Source organism: Arabidopsis lyrata (assembly GCF_000004255.2).
Source record: "Arabidopsis lyrata subsp. lyrata unplaced genomic scaffold ARALYscaffold_6, whole genome shotgun sequence".
Classification (NCBI taxonomy): domain Eukaryota; kingdom Viridiplantae; phylum Streptophyta; class Magnoliopsida; order Brassicales; family Brassicaceae; genus Arabidopsis; species Arabidopsis lyrata.
Window position 1 is genome coordinate 17,770,356 of NW_003302550.1, and position 12,690 is coordinate 17,783,045.

Here is a 12,690-nt window from a genome sequence, read left to right on the forward strand (position 1 = left end):
TTTGGAAGATTCTCTTCACAAACCTCAAATTCCCCATTTCCTCATGCTTCTCCGGGTATTCCTTGCAATTAAACCCAGTTAGCAATGCATGCTCTTTGATGGAATACCTAATAGGTACTCCATTAACCACAAACCAACACTCCCTCTCCAGATCTGTGTCAACTGTGCGCAGCATAAGCATCCACATGCCTTGAGTCATGTGGTTTGGCTCCCTAGTCATGTGGAATACATGCTTGAACTGAGAGTGACTTCTGAACCATATTGCCTCGTCTTTAAACTCTTTCTCTATCAAGTTCACTATCTCAGTCACTTTACACCTAGTTCCTATTTTACACCCTTTGGTGTATTCTGAACTATCTAAGCACATCTTCTCTGGCGGAAGTGGTTGGGAATCATCTTCATCATCATCATTATCATAATCATCATCAGCTGTTATACCAGCAACGTCCTTACTAGCTTCAGCAACCTCCTCCTCTATACCATCTTTAGCAGCAGCCTCCTCCTCTATACCAACATCCTCTTCAGCCTCTATACCATATTTACCAGTACCAACATCACGATGCTCATCCTCTTCACCAGCATTACCAGCAGCATCATCCTCTTCCTCATATGTATCCTGCATATTCAAAACACAATCGCTGAGTTTAAGTTGTTGAACTACTTATATCAAAACACACAATTCAAACATATATATAATCGGGAGAAGTTAAACTAGTTGTATCAAGACACATAAATTCAAACCTATATATTCTCTGATTCAATTATACCAAGAAATAAATTTAAACCTATATATTCTCTGATTCAATTATACCAAGAAATAAATTCAAAACTTTATATACTCATATTCAAAGACAACCTAATTCACTAGTTGAACTAGTTGTACCATGAATACCAATAATCCATTCTCAGGCTAATGTATACCTGAGCAGTAACGGTCTCGTCCTCTTCCTCTGATGCACCCACGAGTTCCTCCTCTGCAGCCTCTACTGCTTCAGTACTCTGTTCTATCGGACTCTCTATTGCTTGTCCTTCAGCATCATTCCTTTCCAACTCGACGGTTTCGTTTCCAGGTTGACTCTCGGAAGCATCAACTGCTGCTTCTTCTGTAGGATCAGTTTGCATCCCGACGGTTTCACTTCCAGGTTTCACCATAGAAGCATCGGGTTCTGTCGGATATGCGGTTTCTCTTTCAGGTTCAACCGAAGCATCCGCTGGTTCTGTCGGACGCCTCGCCGTCGATTCATACACCCCTTCGCCGTCTCTTACACGAGCCATTAACAAATTCCCCAGATTTCGACGGATTTACGGATTTGGATATGAACAGGGAAAAGGGCGATGCGAAATTCGACTTAGAAGGTGAGAATGGAGAAGAAATGGACGATATAAGAGAAGAAATCGAAGAAATCGGAGAAGAAATCGAAGAAATCAGAACTTTAACTTAGGGTTTCGAAAAATGAAAGAAAGGGGAATCGATTCGATTTTCTTCAGTGAGATTGAATGAAACGATATCGTTTTCTTGTTTTTTACACAGTTGGGCTTCGTCGGATGGGCTTCGCTGGATAAAATCATTGGGCTTGGATCGGATAAATCGTAACGGGTCGACGAGATCAGATGTTAGATATTTTGACTGAGTTTTTCGTCATTTCATAATAATTGATTTAAATCCTTTTAAATTTTATTCATCAAATAAAACTAAAATAGAAAGATGGCATTCCAACGTTTATTTCCTCAGAAAGTGGCTTTCCAGCCATTGATTCTATGCAAATCTCCGACGGTTTCTTCTCCTCTTCTTCTACATTTGATACTTTCGAAAACTCACTAAAGTTTCGATTTTTAATCGATTTTACCAAGATTTGATAGATTTGGAAGATGACATTAGGGTTGTTATTGGGAATTGGAAGAACATTTCGAAGAAAGCGAGCTTCTTCGCTTGACATTCTCTCTCCCAAACGAGCTCCAAGAGACTTTTACAAGGGGAAAAACTGTAAACCTCCTGGTTTCCACACTAGAAAAGGTTTCATTTTTCAATCCAATTCTCATGCTTCAATATGACAGAATCAATCTGTTTTTACTTGCATACTTGTTTAGTGAAGGATGATTGAAAAGATGTTTCTTGATGATGATGATGATGTTAGGAGAGCTGTTATCAGCTAAGTTTGATTCTTTAAGTGGAAAGCTAAGAACTTTGAACTCAAATATTGTAAATTGACCGCGAAACGTATAATACTTGACACATTTTATTCATTTTGATATGAAGATGGAACAACTTGTTATCATTTCCATGTACATTTATTTAGTAATTGGTGATTGAAAGTTTGATTCTTTAGGTGGAAAGCTAAGAGCTTGAACTCAAATTTGGCAAATTGATCCGTGAAAACGAGTAACACTTGACGCATTTCATTCATTTTTTACATGAATCTAGAACAACTTGTTGCCCTTGTCATGCTGCAATTGAGATTTATGTTGTTTCAATGAATACTTGTATAGTGGTTGATGACTGATAGTTGTTTCTTGATGACGATGATGCAAAGTTATTTGCATTTTAGATATTTGCAATCTAAGGGGTGACCGCTATGTTCAGCTAAGTTTGATTCTTTAGATGGAAAGCTAAGATCTTGAACTCAAATTTGGCAAATTGATTGTAAAAGTGCATAGTACTTGAAGCATATTTCATCCGATTCACCTGAATCTGGAGCAAATTGTTGCCCTTGTCATGCTGCAATTGAGATTTATGTTGTTTAGTGGTTAATGATTGAATGTTGTTCTTGGTTATGGAAATAGTACCGGATAATGCAAAGTTGTTTGAATTTTTAGATATATGCAAACAACTTACATGCTTTAAGATACCAGATTCTTTAGGAGGAAAGCTAACAACTTTGAACTCAATTTTGACGAATTGGTCATAATATAAAGTATTTGTGATAGGTCCCAGTTATAGGACAATCAATGCTATCGAGAACAGAGGCAAGAACACTTTGGTTCTCAAAGACTTTAGAACAAGTTACTACAATTTTTTCCCTTCTCTTCACTTGCTAATCGATGATGTTTAAATACACAAAATAAAGAAAGAAACTAACCACTAAATCTAGTGGTTAAGAAACGTGAGAGAGTGGAGATGCAATCCCACTACTTTAGGATAAGCTAAGACAACATAAACTCAAATCTATCTTCAACATGGCTAACGTCGGTTTACTCCGGTTATACGGTTATGTTCTCATCAATTTGATGATTGAAATTTGTTGTTGGTGATATAAATTGTAGTGCATAATCTCAACTTGTTTGAATTAGATATGTGCAAGCTAAGGAGAGTTATTATTAGCGAAGTTCAGGAATTTACATGGCTTAAGATACCAGATTCTAGATAAAGGACTCGGACAATTTTGGCAAAACTGATCATCATAGATTCTTTATTCATAGAATGTATAATATAAAGTGTTTACAATTGTGACTTCTGTTAAATGTTCTCTAAGTTTGTGACATGGTTTGCAGGAGGATATGTTGTGCAGCCACATAAATTGCCAAACTACGTAGTCCCTGATTTGACCGGCTTTAAGGTTTTCATTCTATCCTGAACTCTTCTGTTACTTTTCTTTGATTCCTCGATATTGAACATGAGAACAAAACAATAGTGAATCCCTTCAGATATCTTTTTACATGTCGTAAACTCGTAATGGTTGAAGTTCCTTAGGTTTGTGATCCTGTTGATCTTATTCGTTGTAGGTTTTATGTTACTAAGCTTAAATAAAATGCAGACTTCTTGAGCTTGTTGTGTGTTTTTCATTTCACCCTAAATTCTTCTGTTCCTTTATTATATAGATTGCATCCTAATTGAACACTAGAACAAAATCCCTTTATAAATCATATATAAGTCGAAGCTCCTTAGGCGTGTGTGATCTTGATGATCTTGTTTGGTGTAAATTTTGTGTTGGGAACCTGAAATAGAATGCTTACTTAATGCATTAGCAAGCTTTGTGTGTTTTTTAGCTTTGCTGATGGAACAATTGTACTTTACAGCTGAAACCATATGTATCACAGTGTCCTTTAGACGTCAACAAAACAACCGAGTCAACTGAAGCCTCCAAGTGAAGAAGTCAGAAGAAATATGTCTTAAAGTCTTCGTTAGCTTCACTTAAGGACTGTGTTGTTCTATGATCCTTGATACACTTTGTTATTCAACGACTCCAAGCAAGTTATGGCGATATTGAGTTAATAAAATAGAAGGTTTGAATTAGATCCAATGAATCCTAGTTTCCAATATTTCTCCACTTCAATTCCCTTTCTCTTGGTTTATACCACTTCAAAATTATGCGGAAGATAAGTCTTGTGATTGGTAACCAGGGGTGGGTATTTGGGGTTTTCGGGTTTAGACTCATAGGACCCGTACGGGGAATTTAAAACTTCGGATTGGGTTCGGTTTGGTACTATTCAGGTTCTGTTGTCGGTTCGGTTTGAGTTCGGGTTCGGTTCTTTGGGTGTAGAAGTCTAGGACCCATTCTGATATTTCTTAATATTCAGATAGGCTTCGGATTCGATTCGGATATTTGGATTCAGATATTTTGCCCAGGCCTAACTACTAAGTACTACCGTAATAGGTGTACCATTTCTATTTTAACCAACCAGTAAAATGGTAAGTCAAAGCGGGACGTGAATAAAAATATCCTTGCCTTTTTAACCGCCAAAAAAAATCTTTTAACTTTTTAATATATTGTTGTTAAAAGTATTAAATTAGTTCACATAATTTTAACAGATTAAACTTGTGATATGATAAATTTTTTTTAAAACAGTATTATGAGTAAACTCATCCTGAAGAAAAAAGGAGTTAATTGATGAAACCAGATGGACCCATTTGATTGGGAGATTTGGATAACAGAGAATCCACAAAAGTGTATCCTTCACAAAACCAAAACACACTCTCCATTTTCTTCAGACAACTCTCTCTTCTTTCTTCTCTCTTCTCTGTCTCATCACAAACCAGAAATGGGAGGAGTCTCCTTCCTCTCCACTGTTCCTTCCTTCACCAACACAACCAATCATCAACATCTCACTACACTCTCTTCTTCTTCTTCTCATCGCTCTGTGAGTTTCCAACCATTTCACATTCTTTTCTTTCTTGTCTTAACAATTATATTCTGATTTTGAAATTTTGTTTGATCTCTAATCAGGCTGTCATAAGATGTTGCAAGATTGACCCTCAAGTTTCCGGAGAAAGTTTAAGCTTTCCACCGCCGTGATGTTCTCAAACTCACCGGCACTGCCATGGGAATGGTACATTAACCCTTTACTCAAAATCAAATTACTTAAAACTTTGGTCTAAATGAGACATTGTAATGTATAATCTTCATGTCAACATTTGATGAGTTTTTGGCAGTGATGATCTCTCTTGTTAGGAATTAATAGGCAATGGTTTCATTAATCATGTGGGTGATGCAAATGCTGCTGATTTGAATCAACGTAGACAACGATCCGAGCTTCAATGTGAGTTCTAAAACAAGAACACAAGTGTAGTACCAAGAGGTTGTTGTTATTGACATTATAGATTTCATGTTTATTATGCAGCAAAGATCAAGATTACGCTTTCGAGTGCCATTAAGGCTAAACCGGAGCTTTTACCTTCCATACTCAAACTAGCTCTCAATGATGCAATGACTTATGATAAGGTCAGGCTTCATATAATTATCTTATCCATCTCTTTGAAGTGGTTGCACAACTCTTTACCATTAATGCTGGCTTTTTGTATAGGCTACAAAGTCCGGGGGAGCCAATGGATCCATTCGGTTCAGGTATATGATCTAAGAACATTATAAGTGTAATCTTTACATGATGTCTCATTCAATATTTTCATTTTGTGAAGCTCTGAGCTAAGTAGAGCAGAGAACGAGGGACTTTCTGATGGGTTGAGTCTGATAGAGGATGTGAAGAAGGAGATTGACTCGATCTCGAAGGGAGGGCCTATTTCATATGCAGATCTCATTCAATTGGCAGGTGATGATGTTATAGCATATACCAAAAACATGTTCATCAACAGCATTATTATTGTGGTAACTGAAATCTTTCTTGGGTTGGTTTCTATAGGACAATCAGCGGTCAAGTCTACGTTTTTAGCATCGGCAATCCGCAAATGTGGTGGAAATGAAGAAAAAGGGAACTTACTCTACACAGCATATGGTTCTGCTGGTCAGGTAAACAATGCTATCTTATGTGTTTTGAGTCGCGGAGTATTGTTCAAATCGAGACTGAACCGTTGTGAATCTGTTAGTGGGGCTTGTTTGATAGAAATTTCGGAAGAAGTGATGCAACTGAGGCAGATTCAGAAGGCAGAGTCCCACAGTGGGGTAAAGCAACTGTGCAAGAGATGAAAGATAAGTTCATTGCCATTGGATTGGGTCCTCGTCAGGTACATGATTATGGGTTTCAAAATACGGTTATCGGATTTGATCATTCAAAGTAACTAACCTGTATTCGAATCAATGTTTTGAGGGATTTGTAGCTAGCTGTAATGTCTGCATTCTTGGGTCCTGATCAACTAGCAACAGAACAGCTCTTGGCTACTGACCCGCAAGTTGCTCCATGGGTTCAAAAGTACCAAAGAAGCCGTGAAACCGTATCTCAGACAGATTACGAGGTTTGTTTGCACTCGATTTGGCCTAATCATATATTCATCTACTTCAAACTCAAGCTCATGTTTTGGTTTATGAACATGTTTGCAGGTTGATCTAATAACAGCATTCACAAAGCTAAGTTGCTTAGGACAACAAATCAACTTCGAGGCATACACATATCCTGTCGAACGGATCAATCTGAGCAAACTCAAGCTATGAGCTATGTACACTATATGTATACCTGAGAGTAAACTTGAACTCATTACGCAATTGATTGCTGAAATAAACCAAAGATTTTTCTTGACATTGAAAAAAAGAAAAGTTGAATCCATTACAAACAAAGAAACAGAACATGGAAGTCAAATCACGATAAAATGGAAACAGATAAAAAGAAAAATAATAGGAATCGAGTTTTTGTATCCACGATTCAGAAAAGCGAACAAGGACAAGAATTAGACTGCCTCGAAGAGCTTCGGGATAAAAGGAAATCAGAAACCAACACAGAAACTCCTCCAAGAGAAAAACATATTAATGGAGAGGTTTTAGATACTGAAATAACAACCAAGTCGCCGCAAGATTTAGGATTGTTCTTCAGCAGGTTTTGGTGCTGCTGGTGCTGCTTCTTTGATGTCATCAGTAGTATCGTCCTGATTAAAAACATTTGACAATATCATCAGAATCATAATCAGACCAGAAGAAAGAAGAAATGAGAAACGCATCAAAATGTAAACTAAACGATTTGATTTCCAAACCTAGACTTCCTAAATGGTTTATCTTGCTCATGGCTTCAGAAATCAAGTAACAAAACAAGCTTAAACACATTTTTTTATAAATCTAGTCTACACCAGTGACGTAATAAGGCTCATGGTTTCGGTAATCAAGTAACAAAACAGGCTTAAACAGAATTACCACATTTGACAATCATTAAATTCAGAATCAGACCAGAAAAATCAAGAAAAGAGGAAGGCATCAACATGCAAACTAAACTATTGATATCCAAATCTAGTACTCCTCAATGGCTTAATAAGGCTCATGGTTTCAGAAATCAAGCAACAAAACAGGATAAAACACATTTGACATCACTAAAATCAGACAAGAATAATGGATCGAAATGTAAACTAAACTGTTTGATTTCAAAAAGTAGTCTTCCTCAATGGCTTAAAAAAGGCTCATGGTTTAAAAAATCAAGTAACAAAACAGGCTTGAGCAAGTTTAAACACATTTGACAATAACTAATATCAAAATTAGACCAAAAGAATGCATCACAGTGTAAACTTAACCGTTTGATATCCAAATCCAGTCTTTCTTCGTGAATTAAAAATGCTCATGGTTTCACAAATCAAGGAACAAAACAGGATTAAACATTTGACAATCACACAAAAATCAGAAACAGACAACAAGAATGCATCAAATGTAAACTAAACCAATTCATTTCCAAATCTAGTCTTTCACAATAACTCATTTAGCTCATGATTTCAGTAATCAAGCAACAAAACATGACTTATACAGCCAATATATAAAATACCTGCATATCAGAAGTCCAGAGAGTGAGGTTATCACGAAGAAGCTGCATAATCAAAGTACTGTCCTTGTATGACTCTTCACCAAGAGTATCCAATTCAGCAATTGCTTCATCAAACGCCTAACAAATCCATAAACAAACCTCAACAAACACACACAAAAACACATAATCATCAAAAACATCCCTCTGATTAGATCCAAACCTGCTTAGCGAGATTACAAGCACGATCAGGAGAATTGAGAATCTCATAGTAAAACACAGAGAAGTTCAACGCTAAACCAAGACGAATCGGATGCGTTGGAGCCAATTCAGAGTTAGCAATATCCTACAAAACCAAAACCAAAACCAAAGCAAAATTTCACAAACCTAAATCATACAAAATCAAATCGAGTCACAGATCGGAGAAAGAGATCGAAAACCTGAGCAGCTTTGTAAGCAGTGAGTGTATGTTCAGCAGCATCTTTCCTCTCTTGACCAGATTTAAACTCAGCCAAGTATCTATGATAATCACCTTTCATCTTCAAGTAAAACACCTTCGAATCTCCAGAAGCAGCAGCAGGAACGAGAATCGTATCGAGAAGCTTAAGGATTCCGTCACAGATATCAGAAAGCTCTGTTTCGATTTTGCTTCTGTAGTCACGGATCAACGAAACGTGGTCATCGTTACCACGAGACTCTTCCTTTTGTTCGATCGATGAAATGATTCTCCATGAAGCACGACGAGCTCCGATGACGTTTTTGTAAGCGACGGAGAGGAGATTACGTTCTTCGACGGTGAGTTCGTCTTTGTCAACAGCTTTTGCGACTTTTTCCATGAATTCAACCATTTCTTCGTAACGCTCTGCTTGTTCAGCGAGTTTCGCCATGTATACGAATTCTTCTCTTGCTGAGGAAGCTCCTGGTGCCGCCATTGTTGTTTAGATCGGAGATGATGATGAACAAAGGAAGAAAAAGATTCTCAGATCTGAGAGAGAGAGAGAGAGAGTTTTTTTTTTTTTTTTTTTTTTTTGTCTCGGCTCCGCAGATTTTTCTTTTTGTTATTATTTATGAATGAGTGGGGAGCGACGATTATTACGGTTTGTGAGAAGGAAGGAGAGCCGTTGGATTAAAAGCTCGCAAAAACACGGATTCGTAACGAAAAAAGGCGCTGGCTTTTCAGATACTTTTTAGGTCAAGTTTGAATTTTCAATCATTACAAAGGGTATTTCTGGAAATTACTAACTTAATGGGCTTTGAGCCTAGGTTTACGTTGGATTGAAGCCCAATGACTTGATTAACGGTAAGTAGCTACATTGACCTTTGAAAATCCATTTGGTTAATTTTTAAAATACCTTTCATTAAAACATTCTCTACGACGGTGATTGTTGGAAACCTTCAAACAAATATTGACGAAAATTTTCCATTAACAAAGTAAATTATTTTTAAAATTTTTTATTTATAAATAGTTATCTGTTTTGAAAATGAAGGTTCGAAGTGATCAATATGATTGATATTTCTAGTGAGTTTCTTTGACATTTTTTTTTATTCGTGGGGTTCGAGATCAGAAGTGATCTAATGATCATAAAATTTCCGATCCACGGCCGCCGTACGATCAAGTAAAAAAGAAAGATTTGGCTCGGCTCCAAAAGAATTCTTCATGACCCCACATGTTTCATTGTTAAGAATTCTTTTGAATTTTACTCTTTTTAAGCATGAACTGATTCATTTTTACTTAGTCCAAGACAACTTATGTTATGTATGATCATGTAAATAAGGCTAGATGATCAGTGAATTTCATATGTGGGGGTGTGTTTAGCTGATTTTATTTAAATCCAATTCATCAAAGTAAGATTGAGTTATCTTTCTTTAACCAAATCCAATTCATCAAAGCAAGATTGAGTTCAATTAGTCGAACTGAGTTTAGTAGATCGTAGTTTTGTTATGATATGTGATATGTGATATTAATCCGGTGATATTTTAAAATACCTTTCATTAAAACATTCTCTACGACGGAGATTGTTAGAAACCTTCAAACAAATATTTTCGAACAATTTCCATTAACATAGTAAATTATTTTTAGAAAATTTATTTTTTTGAAGATGATGATTGCGAAGTGATTATTGTGATTGATGTTAGTGAGTTTCGTTGAAATTTTTTTTTATTCGTGGGGGTTCCCGAGATCAGAAGTGATCTAACGATCTCAAAATTTTTGATCCTCGATCATCGTACGATCAAGTACAATAGCAAGATCTGGCTCGGCCTCATAATGTCGGCACTTCCATAAGGTTGTGGCGACACAAGAAGTGTTGGTCTTCATGACCCCACATCTTCATTGTTAAGAATTCTTTTGAATTTTACTCTTTTTAAAGCATAGAATTGATTTTTTTTACTTAGTCCAAGACATATTATGTTATATTTATGTTCATGTAAATAAGGATAGATGATAATTGAATTTCATATGTGGGGGTGTGTTTAGCTTCCTTTATTTAAATCCAATTCATCAAAGTAAGATTGAGTTAACTTACTTTAACCAAATCCAATTTATCAAAGTAAGATTGAGCTCAAGTAGTCGAATTGAATTTAGTAGATCGTAGTTTTGTTATGATATGTGATATCAATCCAGTGACATTTTATCATATGATTTACAGAGTTAGTATGAAAAGTTTGGTTTTCGTATAAATGGCGTACAAATTATTTTTGTTATCTATGGAAGTTGTTTGTACCATTTATCGCCCCGATCCAAAATGCACATACCTATTCATTCTTCTTTTTGAAATTTGATAGAGTTCATGAAATGTGTATTGTCACTCGAATATGATTATTTGCTATACTTTTTTATAGTCGATCAATTTCTTTCATGATGTCTATTCATTTGAGTTCAATGATGTCCATTTCTTTCATAATGTTTGTTCATTTAACTTCGACGATGTCCATTTGATCGAATTCATGTTCCTTTCTTTCATGCCCACACCTGCTTTTTCGGTGATTTCCCGTTACATTTTTTTGCTTGTGTTATTGGCAAGATATTAATTTGATCATGTGTCAACAATCACACTAGTTAAATCATCAAGTGGTGTGAAGATGACAATATGGATTTCACCATAATTCGGTCCAATTACAGAAGTCCCACATTCATCTATGTTTACTTCATCTATGTTTACCTCATCTATATTTCCTAACATCTATGAAGAACATAAGAGAACTTAAGTCAACAAACAGTGGAATGGACTATCTTATCATACATCATAGGGGATAAGCAAACATGAATTTGGGACGGGACGAGAACAAGAATTTTGGGAATAGAAAAACATGTTCCATACGGAATGGATACATAAATTCCCAAAAAAGGTCTTATAACATGTTATAATTTAAATAAAATAACGCTTGCAATCATGTATTTAACATGTTCTTTTCAATTTATCTAGCATCGTTAAAATATAAGAAACATTATGTTCTATAATTGTTAAAACTTAAGAAATAATAGAAAAAACATAATCTAATCTATATGAACAAACATAAAATAATAAGAATAAAGAAGTTTATTAATTTTTTAAATATTTTTATTAGAATATATGATATATAAATATACTATGACCATATATAATTATGAGAAAATCCTCAAACTATCACACTTTCAAATTTTGTTGCCAAAAATAAAATTATTAGTTTAATATTTCAAAAATACCACCAAAAGTTTTGGTTTTCCAAAAATACTACAAACACAAAAATTAATTTTCAAGAATTGAGAATTTAAATTTTGGGTTTGGGTTGACTATTTTAGATTTAGGGCATACTTTTAGGGGATACGGTTTAGGGTTTAGTTTTGAAGGTTGAAAGTTAAATTTTAGATTTTAGGTATTTTTGAAAAACCAAAACTTAAGTGTAGTATTTTTGAGAATTGCCCTATAATTATTTTAAAATATATTTTATATTTGTATTTGTTTAAAACGTGACTTTGGGAATTCCCGGTCTTAATCGAGATTACAAAATTCTTCCCATATCTAGATTTCCATACGGATGGGAATTTGGGAACGGGTAAGGGACGGTTCAGAAGCGGAATGTAATTTTGCCCATCCCGGAATACAATACTCAACAACAACCACCAAAACTCAATTGGGATCATATGGCACAATACTTAAAATGAAGACAAGAAGATTCAACCCCGACATAGATTTCATATGCTTGAGTGCTTGAGATATATCAAAGGAAAAAGGGTCATCTACATCATCAAAAAAGTGTTGAGAAGCAAGGAGGAGATCAACAACAAAAAGCCAGGAGCAAGGTTTTAACTTCAAACAGACACAACAGTAAGTTACAAGTGCACAACCAATCAATTGTAGTATTTAATGATCGATCCCATAAAAATTGAAAATATGCAAAAAAATCTGCTAGAAAAGAATCAAAATATGAGAGGATGTGTGTTTGATGATGAATGGAATAATGCAAGCTATTAAACTAAAATTTGGTTAGTAACAAAGAAAATAAACTTAGAAAAGAAAAAATAAAACTAGGCGTTGGGCATTAGAGAGTCTTAGAGGTTCGTAAGGAATCAATTAATAAAAAATTAATTAGAGAAACTCTAGAACTTAA

The 12,690-nt window shown here is 35.3% G+C and overlaps 4 protein-coding genes across 4 annotated transcripts; 2 read left to right on the top strand and 2 right to left on the bottom strand.

Annotated features, from left to right (window-relative positions):
* Positions 1–268: 268 nt before the first annotated feature.
* On the bottom strand, positions 269–695 carry LOC110227498 (the record flags this gene model as incomplete). Its single annotated transcript, XM_021021872.1, has 1 exon — positions 269–695. A coding segment is annotated over exon 1 (354 nt), but the record flags the coding sequence as incomplete, so codon positions are not given.
* Positions 696–1,730: 1,035 nt separating this feature from the next.
* Positions 1,731–4,238, top strand: LOC9310563 (39S ribosomal protein L41-A, mitochondrial). The gene is made up of 3 exons (XM_002872316.2): positions 1,731–2,014; positions 3,490–3,554; positions 4,015–4,238. Exons 1-3 carry the CDS (start codon positions 1,870–1,872, stop codon positions 4,084–4,086), a joined length of 282 nt encoding a protein of 93 aa, XP_002872362.1. The 5' UTR covers positions 1,731–1,869; the 3' UTR covers positions 4,087–4,238.
* A 583-nt stretch (positions 4,239–4,821) lies between these two features.
* Positions 4,822–6,915, top strand: LOC9308432 (thylakoid lumenal 29 kDa protein, chloroplastic). Its single transcript, XM_021021812.1, is given in 11 exon segments — positions 4,822–5,076; positions 5,163–5,213; positions 5,215–5,265; positions 5,388–5,475; positions 5,557–5,657; positions 5,740–5,780; positions 5,852–5,982; positions 6,073–6,179; positions 6,257–6,394; positions 6,488–6,622; positions 6,708–6,915. Coding segments are annotated over 11 exon segments (1,194 nt in total). The 5' UTR covers positions 4,822–4,836; the 3' UTR covers positions 6,819–6,915.
* LOC9308433 (14-3-3-like protein GF14 chi) lies at positions 6,883–9,218 on the bottom strand. The gene is made up of 4 exons (XM_002874450.2): positions 8,541–9,218; positions 8,324–8,446; positions 8,125–8,241; positions 6,883–7,246 (listed from the first exon to the last, which is right to left on the bottom strand). Exons 1-4 carry the CDS (start codon positions 9,030–9,032, stop codon positions 7,178–7,180), a joined length of 801 nt encoding a protein of 266 aa, XP_002874496.1. The 5' UTR covers positions 9,033–9,218; the 3' UTR covers positions 6,883–7,177.
* Positions 9,219–12,690: the final 3,472 nt, after the last annotated feature.

What these genes read in the sequence shown, in the direction of transcription:
- LOC9310563 (XM_002872316.2), top strand. Translation starts at nt 1,870, where the DNA reads ATGACATTAGGGTTGTTATTGGGAATTGGAAGAACATTTCGAAGAAAG. An exon ending in TGGTTTCCACACTAGAAAAG is followed by an intron (nt 2,015 to 3,489) that starts GTTTCATTTTTC and finishes CATGGTTTGCAG; the next exon opens with GAGGATATGTTGTGCAGCCA. An exon ending in CTGATTTGACCGGCTTTAAG is followed by an intron (nt 3,555 to 4,014) that starts GTTTTCATTCTA and finishes TGTACTTTACAG; the next exon opens with CTGAAACCATATGTATCACA.
- LOC9308433 (XM_002874450.2), bottom strand. Translation starts at nt 9,032, where the DNA reads ATGGCGGCACCAGGAGCTTCCTCAGCAAGAGAAGAATTCGTATACATG. An exon ending in CTGCTTACAAAGCTGCTCAG is followed by an intron (nt 8,447 to 8,540) that starts GTTTTCGATCTC and finishes TTGGTTTTGTAG; the next exon opens with GATATTGCTAACTCTGAATT. An exon ending in TCTGGACTTCTGATATGCAG is followed by an intron (nt 7,247 to 8,124) that starts GTATTTTATATA and finishes GTTTTTAATCAG; the next exon opens with GACGATACTACTGATGACAT.